Consider the following 11,004-nt stretch of genomic DNA (forward strand, 5'->3'; position numbering starts at 1 on the left):
ATCAATGCTAAACAGTATTGCATATAATATATATTTCATATATTCAGAAGACATGCTATGTATGGTACATTCACCTATCGCTGTTGGGAGGGTTTTTGTACAGTGTTGTTGTGTTTCCTGTCACTGTGGGCTGCAGGGCACAGTAGTACAGAGCAGCATCTGTCAGTTTAGCTGAGGAGATCTCCAGAATCACACGGGTTTTCTCTTCATTCAGCTTTCCAAAGAATCGAGAATCTTGATTCACAATTGCTGACTTTTGTGAAACTTGTCCTGTAGAATGTAGTATTATGAAAAGAAATTCAGGAGCTGATCCGGGATATTGGCGATACCACTGCAGTGTGGATGCTGAGGAGTAGCTACAGGACAGAGTAACATTTTCTCCTTCTTTCTTATGAACCTCAGTCTGAACTGGCGAGATGACATTTGCAAAACTTCCCCCTTCAAAACCAAGCGTCAAAGAGTTAAGAGTCAGTAACACAAACACCAGACTTATTATTCTCAACTAAAATAATATAAAATATAAATAAATGGAATACTTACATATAAAAGAACAAATCAAAACGGTGAAGCAGAGCAACATGTTGATCATAATCAGGATGAAGTTTTAGTTCTGCACAAGCTGTTGTTCAGCTAAACTTTCTGTTCTTTCCTTGTCACACAAAAGATGTCTCAAGCAAACTCCTCCCCTTAAGACTATAATTGAAACAGATTAAAAGAACTGTCAAAATTCATGCAACGTGTAATAATGTACTGAAACATAACTTTAGCTGTTATTTTAACAACAATAGTTCAGTTATATTCATAGAATTGAATTCTGATGGATTTACAGTTACCTAAAAAAAAAAATCTAATTTGCTGAACATTTACTCACCCTCACCCAAAGTTTATTTCTTCTTTGAAAGAGATTTGTAGAAATATAAGTGTCCAGCTGATAAAAACATCACAATGATCCAAAAATAATCCACAACTCCAGTCAATCAATTAACCATAAATTCCTGACAAAATATGAGTCCATAATACATAATATTCACTGTTTTAGACTTGTTTTTTCTCTCTCTTGCTGCTAACGCTGTGCATATTTCACTTCTGATTTAGACTGATTTAGATTACTTTTTTTTTTACTGAAGAAAGGAATATATTTTAGATTAAAACAATGGTTTGAATTTAAAACCCTAATGATAAATCTGGCTATTAGAAATGCACAGCTTTTGGCCTCGTATGACAGTAATGGATGAACTGGAGTGTGTGGATGACTTGCAGGCTGTAGTGATGTTTTTATCAGCTGTTTGGACTCTCATTCTGACGGCACCCATTCACTGCAAATCCATTAGTGAGCAAGTGATTGTCACGTACGGGGAGTAAGGAGTTCCGGGTCCAAATGCAGGAGAGTAATGAATTTAATAATAAAACAATAAACAAAGCAAACAAAGCCAACACGGCAAACTAAACATAAACTTAAACATAAACTGAACAAAACAGAGAACAAGGTCTAGAGCTTGAGCAGGAACACAAAATAACATTGAGGACAAAAGACAATGCAGACCTGAAGCAGAATGAGCAGTGAGGATACTTATAGTCCTGATAGTAATTGTGAACAGGTGTGGGTGATCAGTGCTGATGACAAGGACAGGTGGACAATCAAGGAAGTGCAGTGTAGGACAGCGACCTCAGGTGGCTGAGGGAAAATCCACAGCCCCGATCATGACAGTACCCCCTCTCTAGGGAACGGCTACCAGACGTTCCCAAAACAAAAATTCTGGAGGGAGGAGGAACGGTGGAAGGTGCATCAGGGGGAGGGATGGCGGGCCAGGCCCATGCAGCGGAGTCACGTGAGCGGACCTCACCGCCAGAGGAACGCGAGCTGGCCTCGCCGCCAGAAGAACATCAGCGGACGCTGCCGCCTGAGGAACGTGAGCTGGCCTCGCTGCCAGAGGAACGTCAGCGGACGCCACCAGAGGAACGTGAGCTGGCCTCGCCGCCAGAGGAACGTGAGCTGACGCCGCCGCCAGAGGAACGTCAGCGGTCACCGCCGCGTCCGGAACAGAGAGAGCGGTCAACGCCGCGTCCGGAACAGAGAGAGCGGTCACCGGCGCGTCAGGAACAGAGAGAGCGGTCACTGGCGCGTCAGGAACAGAGAGAACGGTCACCGCCGCGTCCGGAACAGAGAGAGCGGTCACCGCCGCGTCCGGAACAGAGAGAGCGGTCACCGCCGCGTCCGGAACAGAGAGAGCGGTCACCGCCGCGTCAGGAGCAGAGAGAGCGGTCACCGCCGCGTCCGGAACAGAGAGAGCGGTCACCGCCGCGTCAGGAGCAGAGAGAGCGGTCACCGCCGCGTCCGGAACAGAGAGAGCGGTCACCGCCGCGTCCGGAACAGAGAGAGCGGTCACCGCCGCGTCCGGAACAGAGAGAGCGGTCACCGCCGCGTCAGGAGCAGAGAGAGCGGTCACCGCCGCGTCCGGAACAGAGAGAGCGGTCACCGCCGCGTCAGGAACAGAGAGAGCGGTCTCCGCCGCGTCAGGAACAGAGAGAGCGGTCACCGCCGCGTCAGGAACAGAGAGAGCGGTCACCGCCGCGTCAGGAACAGGACGCGCAGCCGCCTCAGCGTCAGAGATAGGGATGGCGGTTGTCGCCACCTCCCCGCGAAAGAGCGTCTCCACCCCCTCCGCAAAGCAGGGGCGCTTCCGCGCAGTCTCGGCACTGCGGGTGTCCATCGCCGCCAGGCAGGCGTAGATGAACTTGAACCGAGTAGCCGACGCCGCCTCGAAGGACATCCCCTCCGTGTCTGGAACCGAGCGGGTGGTTGCTGCCCCCTCAAAAAAAATTCTCCCCGCTGGACCCATCATTGATGTCTGCATTCTGTCACGTACGGGGAGTAAGGAGGTCCGGGTCCAAATGCAGGAGAGTAATGAATTTAATAATAAAACAATAAACAAAGCAAACAAAGCCAACACGGCAAACTAAACATAAACTTAAACATAAACTGAACAAAACAGAGAACAAGGTCTAGAGCTTGAGCAGGAACACAAAATAACATTGAGGACAAAAGACAATGCAGACCTGAAGCAGAATGAGCAGTGAGGATACTTATAGTCCTGATAGTAATTGTGAACAGGTGTGGGTGATCAGTGCTGATGACAAGGACAGGTGGACAATCAAGGAAGTGCAGTGTAGGACAGCGACCTCAGGTGGCTGAGGGAAAATCCACAGCCCCGATCATGACAGTGATGTAATACTAAATCTATTTCAATGAAGAACCAAATTCATCATGGATGGCATTAGTGTGAGTACATTTTTTAATTTTTAATTTTGGGGTAAAGTATTCATTTAAAAAAATTAAACACATTGTTTAATTGTAAGATAACCTTATTCACAATTTGGGAAGTAGTGATTTTAGCATGTATTACTATACTTTAAGAGGGCTATTATAGCATGACAACAACAATTATTGAAATTTTAAGCTTCTTTTACAGTTACCTTTTAAGCACAGTTTTTTTTTTCTACCAGCAGGTGTTATAGTATTGTTTGCGAAAGGAGCGTTGTGGTTTATACAAGATATGATCGTGGTTTAATTTTCATTTGATTTTTTTTTAAGGCCAAAAACTACATGTGAGTTTTTGTAAAGCTTTTCAGGCATTTTATATCACTGTGCTCCTACTCTTAGAGCACAATAATAGAGAGCTGAATCTGACAGAGTTACACTCTTAATGGTGAGTTCAGTGGATGACTGGGATGTAGTCGACTGAAACCGAGTGTCTGGTATATATTCATATCTGCTCCAAGACTGGGCACCTTTACGCAGTAAAAATTCTGGTTCTCTCTTAAGATACTGTCTGTACCAGTAGAGCTCGACATTTTCACTTCTCGTATCATAAGAGCAGCTCAGCGTTGCACGCTCTTCTTCTTTTTTGTAAATATTAGTTTCCGTTGGTTGAATGCTGCCAGATAATACACCTGCAAGAGAATTGGACAGATTTCACAAAAGGTAAACTGGCTTTTCCAAAATTGCAGTAACAAAACCGTTTCTTAAAAAAACCTAACATTATTATTGTAAAAGAGTTTAAAAAATATGAGCATGGCTAAAACATTTGAATGAGTCTGCTCAGATTAAATGTTTTATACCTGTTGCTGTTATTAGAATTAGTAGAAAGCATCTATCCATGTTGGGAAGGGTTGCTGTCTTTGTAAACTTAAGTTAAAATCTGAATGTATGGTGTGTATGTTTAATAATGTGAAGCTTCAGTGTGGGTGTGGTTTATTTAGACCACCTTCTTGGTTTTGTCTTAATTAAAGCTGAGATGATAAGCTCTTGTCTTCAATCAGTGTACATTAATTCAACTGTAAAGCCTTTTTTGACCATTAAGATTTTTAGCAATGCGGCATTGTTCATTTTCATGACATCAAGTTACACCAAATTACACATAAATGCAAAGGGCACATGAATCGTTTTCTGTTCCTTGCGCATGAGAATTAATTTCTTATATAGTTAGGCATGTGGCGGGGTGACAAATATTTATTCTCCCATTGATTTTAAGACTGTTGAGTCAGTGTGGTTCTTGTAGGTTCTTGTATTGTGTGTAGAGTTTTTCCTGCCACTGTGTGCCTCAGAGCATGATCAGATCCACACTCTTATCTTCTTTTCTGTGAATAATGGATATTCCTGAAACTGGAGGACTGGCATGAGTGACTGATCCGTAGTATTCAAGGATGAGGAACTGTGGCGGTGAACCTGCATATTGTCGATACCATTGAAGACTATCAACAGAACCAGTGTAGTTACAAGAGAGTTTGACGTTCTCAGTCTCAGCGGCAAATGCTGCATCACTGTATGGTGTAATGGCATCTTTATCTTTGTTACCTACAACAAAAGCTTTTTTAAGCATGTTTAAAATGAGAAATGGAGATGTAATAATACATGTTAGAATTTACCTTGAGTTAAAGTCAGCAGTATAAGTACACAAGTGAACATGATGGTAAATTGCCTCAGTGATCTGTGATGCTGATCATCACTGAACTAATCTCTTTCACAAGCCTGTTTTAAGCTCCGCCTTTTGACCTAACCCTCTTATAAAGCACATAATTGAATATAATATATTTTATTATTAAATAACTAAATCAGCCTGCTTTTGTCATTTTTTTTACTTTTCAAAACAAAAACAAAAAGCATAATTTTCAGGATGAGTGTTACTGAAGTAAACATTTATTCATTGTCTAGCAGAGGATGTTTCCAGCTAGCCCCTCCCCTTAAAGCTACAGTCTTTATAAAGAATATGCCGTAAAAGAGTGATATGTATTTTTATTAAAAGTAGAAGTTTAATTTTTCACCTAAACACCTTAGTTTGGACTATTGAGGGGATGTTTGCAAAAGTGTTAAATGTGGAAAACTCTAATGAATAGGCAATTTGTCATTTATGAATCGCCAGCAGTCACTTACTTTTTCATAGCAGTAATTACCCCCAAAAAACATTATACTTTATTTTATTAATTTCAGATAAGCTTTAGCAGGTGTTCCCATATCATGTTATTCACAGAGACTTTGTGGCTCACATAAAGAAATGGGGTTTGATTTTTTCATTGATTGAACATGTTTCAAAGCAATTATTGTGTGTGAGTTTTTGTAAAGCCTCTCAGGCACTTTGTATCACTGGGTTCTTATAGCACAGTAATAGGGAGCTGAATCTGACACTGTTACACTCGTAATAGTGAGTTCAGTGGATGTATCTGATGTAGTCGACTGAAAGTGACTGTCTGGTATATCCTCACTATTGCTCCATGATCGAGCAGTAAATACTGAGGTTCTCTGTTAGAATACTGTCTGTACCAGAAAAGCATAGCATGAGTGCTGCTTGTATCATATGTGCAGCTCAGTGTCACAGACTCTCCTTCTTTCATGATTATATTATCTTTGTCTTTTGGTTCAATGGTGACAGCAAATACACCTGCAAGAGAATGTTTAATAAGAGTACTGTATCATTAAGTTTCCTGTCACTGTGGGCACCAAAGCACAGTAGTACATCGCCGAGTCTGTCACTTTAGCAGAGGAGATCTCCAGAATCACACTGGTTTTCTTTTCATTCAATTTTCCAGAGAATCGAGGATCTTGTTCCACAATTTCAGACTTTTGTGAAACTTTGCCTGTAGCATGGAATATGACAAAAAGGTATTCAGGAGCTGAACCAGGATATTGGCGATACCACTGCAGACTAATAGCTGAGGAGTAGCTACAGGTGAGACTTATAATGTCTCCTTCTGTCATAGACATCTCAGGTTGGACTGGTGTGATGACATTCCCAAAACTGACACCTGCAGATATATGTAGTTTTAAACCACATTTAAATGTTAATATGCCGTAACAGAATATCAAACTATACATATACACACACACATATATATATATATAAAATTTACTTACATGTTTGAGAAAAAAATAAAACAAAAAGAATCATCATTTCAGGATGTTGTTTTAGTTCATCTGCAGAACAATGTTACTGAAGTGAACATTCATTCAGAGGATATTTCCAGCTAGCACCTCCCCTTAAAGATACAGACATGTTTTTGTTTATTCCAAAAAAAAAATTATACGTTTAATTTATCTCCTCCTTCAAACAACAACAAGACCACTGAGGTGATTTTTACAAAAGTTCTTCTAAAAACATCAAAGTCTGTCAGATGAATGAGCAGTTAATAATATATAAATCACCAGCATGGACAGTGAATAAAAGTCACAGTCGTAGTTATAATTTTCAAATTAAACTCTTATTGTCAAATTAATTTATCTCAGTTAAGTTTTAGCAGGTGTTACTGTATCCTGTTATTCACAGCGGTTATTGGCTCACACAAAGTACAGTTGTAGTTTGATTTTTAGTTGATCAAATACAGTTCAAAGCAATTATTTTGTATATGAGTTTTTGTAAAGCCTCTCAGGCATTTTGTATCACTGGGCTACTACTCTTAGAGCACAGTAATAAAGAGCTGAATCTGACAGAGTTACACTGTCAATAGTGATTTCAGTGGATGATTGGGATGTAGTCGACTGAAACTGACGGTCTGGTATATTTACATAACTGCTCTGTGATCAGGCACCCTTATACAGTAAATACTGAGGTTCTCTCTTAGAATACTGTCTGTACCAGTAAAGAAAAATATAACTGCTGCTTGTATCATATGAGCAACTCATTGTCACAGGCTCTCCTTCTTTACTGATTATATTGTCCTTGTCTTTTGGTTTAATGCTGTCAGCAAATGCACCTGCAAAAGAATGAATTATTTTTCATAAAAGTTTAATTAAACCTCTGTTCTGTCTGTTGTTCAAGTAACAGTGCTATGAATTATAGAATGTATTATGCTATGAAATATAGAATGTCAGCCACCTAATTCAATTAATAATATCAGTGAATAAAATATGCACATAATTTACCAACACTTTGGATCCTTAGTCTATTCTAGTTTAGTGAAATGCACTTTACCTTGTACTGTTATAAGAATCAGCAGAACACATCTCTCCATAGTAAGAAATTTAATTGTAAACTATGTCTATCACTATATGCTTAATGATTTTAAGTTGAAAGCAAAATTATGAATTTAATGGAGTTATTTGTGCAGCTAATATGTCTATAAATGTGGGTGTGGTTTCTGATATTCAGACCACCTTCATAATAGGATTTTCTTTTGCTCTATTGTACTTGATCTATTATATAAAGCTGTGCTTTATAAAGCTACTGTCAATTTGTTTTTGATATCTTTGACTATTCTGCCCTCTGTATTCTGTGTTTAAAGAAAATACCATTAGAATTGTGAATTCACCCCCTAGTGGCAAATTACAAACTTTTTCATGTATTACAAAATTGATGTGTTCAAAATGGAGACTAAAATTGTACTTTATGTAACATAAATTTTAAGAAGTCTGTGAATAGAATCATAACAGTTTGCTTTCACATGTTTGATGGATGGATATCACAGCAAATTTTCAATTTAATAGTGTTTTAGGTTTTTGTATGGTGTGTTGAGTGTTTCCTGTGACTGTGGGCTGCAGAGCACAGTAGTACAGAGCAGAGTCTGATACAGCAGCAGAGGAGATGATCAGATCCACACTGTTATCTTCTTTTCTGTGACTGATGGTTATTCCAGACACTGGAGGATTAGCTTGAACTGGAAGGCCCGGAATTCCCAGCGACGCCCTGAATGTAACAGATGTCTAACCGTTTGGCCCAAAGCCTACATGTATACGTCTAATAGACGGTGAATATGGGTCTGGGCTAAAACACGACTGAATTTGGGCTGTCAGTGAAAATTTAATAGACGTCTAACCATAGCCGAAGAATAGACTAGACATCAGTTAGACCACTATTGAATGACTACATGTATACGTCTAATAGACAGTGAATATGGGTCTAGGCTAAAACACGACTGAATTTGGGCTGTCAGTGAAAATTTAATAGACGTCTAACCATAGCCGAAGAATAGACTAGACATCAGTTAGACCACTATTGAATGACTACATGTATACGTCTAATAGACGGTGAATATGGGTCTGGGCTAAAACACGACTGAATTTGGGCTGTCAGTGAAAATTTAATAGACGTCTAACCATAGCCGAAGAATAGACTAGACATCAGTTAGACCACTATTGAATGACTACATGTATACGTCTAATAGACAGTGAATATGGGTCTAGGCTAAAACACGACTGAATTTGGGCTGTCAGTGAAAATTTTATAGACGTCTAACCATAGCCCAAGAATAGACTAGAAATCAGTTTGACCACTATTAAACGTCTACATGTATACGTCTAATAGACAGTGAATATGGGTCTAGGCTAAAACACGACTGAATTTGGGCTGTCAGTGAAAATTTTATAGACATCTAACCATAGCCCAAGAATAGACTAGACATCAGTTAGACCACTATTAAACGTCTACATGTATACGTCTAATAGACAGTGAATATGGGTCTAAGCTAAAACACGACTGAATTTGGGCTGTCAGTGAAAATTTAATAGATGTCTAACCATAGACCAAGAATAGACTAGACATCAGTTAGACCACTATTGAATGACTACATGTATACGTCTAATAGACAGTGAATATGGGTCTAGGCTAAAACACGACTGAATTTGGGCTGTCATTTAAAATGTAATAGACATCTAACCATAGACCAAGAATAGACTAGACATCAGTTAGACCACTATTAAACGTCTACATGTATACGTCTAATAGACAGTGAATATGGGTCTAGGCTAAAACACGACTGAATTTGGGCTGTCAGTGAAAATTTTATAGACGTCTAACCATAGCCCAAGAATAGACTAGAAATCAGTTTGACCACTATTAAACGTCTACATGTATACGTCTAATAGACAGTGAATATGGGTCTAGGCTAAAACACGACTGAATTTGGGCTGTCAGTGAAAATTTTATAGACATCTAACCATAGCCCAAGAATAGACTAGACATCAGTTAGACCACTATTAAACGTCTACATGTATACGTCTAATAGACAGTGAATATGGGTCTAAGCTAAAACACGACTGAATTTGGGCTGTCAGTGAAAATTTAATAGATGTCTAACCATAGACCAAGTATAGACAAGAAATCAGTTAGACCACTATTAAATGTCTACATGTATACATCTAACAGACAGTGAATATGGGTCTAAGCTAAAACACGACTGAATTTGGGCTGTCAGTGAAAATTTAATAGATGTCTAACCATAGACCAAGTATAGACTAGAAATCAGTTAGACCGCTATTAAACGTCTACATGTATACGTCTAATAGACAGTGAATATGGGTCTAGGCTAAAACACTACTGAATTTGGGCTGTCATTTAAAATGTAATAGACATCTAACCATAGACCAAGAATAGACTAGACATCAGTTAGACCACTATTAAACGTCTACATGTATACGTCTAAGAGACAGTGAATATGGGTCTAGGCTAAAACACGACTGAATTTGGGCTGTCAGTGAAAATTTTATAGACGTCTAACCATAGCCCAAGAATAGACTAGACATCAGTTAGACCACTATTGAATTTAATAGACGTCTAAGCATAGCCCAAGAATAGACTAGACATCCGTTAGACCACTATTAAACGTCTACATGTATACATCTAAGAGACAGTGAATATGGGTCTAGGCTAAAACACGACTGAATTTGGGCTGTCAGTGAAAATTTTATAGACGTCTAACCATAGACCAAGAATAGACTAGACATCAGTTAGACCACTATTAAACGACTACATGTATACGTCTAAAAGAGAGTGAAAATGGGTCTAGGCTAAAACACGACTGAATTTGGGCTGTCAGTGAAAATTTAATAGACGTCTAACCATAGACCAAGAATAGACTAGACATCAGTTAGACCACTATTGAATTTAATAGACGTCTAAGCATAGCCCAAGAATAGACTAGACATCAGTTAGACCACTATTGAATTTACTAGACGTCTAAGCATAGCCCAAGAACAGACTAGACATCAGTTAGACCACTATTGAATGACTACATGTATACGTCTAATAGACGGTGAATATGGGTCTAGGCTAAAACACGACTGAATTTGGGCTGTCAGTGAAAATTTAATAGACGTCTAAGCATAGCCCAAGAATAGACTAGACATCCGTTAGACCAGGGGTTCCCAACCTTTTTTACTCCGGGGCCCCCCTCCTTCTCCGGCCAATTTTGCAAGGCCCCCCTATGCCTGACATGTCCTCTTATACTGTACTTCCACAGTAAAGAAAAAAAGGGTTTGGTTTTTTATTAACCAAAACATTTGTTTTGCCTTAATTATTATTCTACTGCATGTTATAAAAAAACTCAAAATTCAAACAAACTTTAAATTAAAACTTCAAATATACCTTATAATCTTTAAAGAAAATCTCTGCTCAATTCTAACTTTTAAAATTATTTTACTTTAGACATTCTTTACAACTTAAGAGTACTTTTTCTTAAATAAGTGAACCTGCTGTACAACAGGGAGATACCAAAAGACGACTAAACCTATCGCTTTGA

At 39.2% G+C, this 11,004-nt stretch overlaps 1 gene segment (V, D, J or C); it reads right to left on the reverse strand.

Moving 5' to 3' along the window:
- Positions 1 to 70: 70 nt before the first annotated feature.
- On the reverse strand, positions 71 to 3,852 carry LOC141344507 (T cell receptor alpha variable 20-like). The segment is given in 2 exon segments: positions 71 to 438; positions 3,837 to 3,852. Coding segments are annotated over 2 exon segments (384 nt in total).
- Positions 3,853 to 11,004: the final 7,152 nt, after the last annotated feature.

This window comes from Garra rufa, chromosome 10, assembly GCF_049309525.1.
Source record: "Garra rufa chromosome 10, GarRuf1.0, whole genome shotgun sequence".
Taxonomy (NCBI): domain Eukaryota; kingdom Metazoa; phylum Chordata; class Actinopteri; order Cypriniformes; family Cyprinidae; genus Garra; species Garra rufa.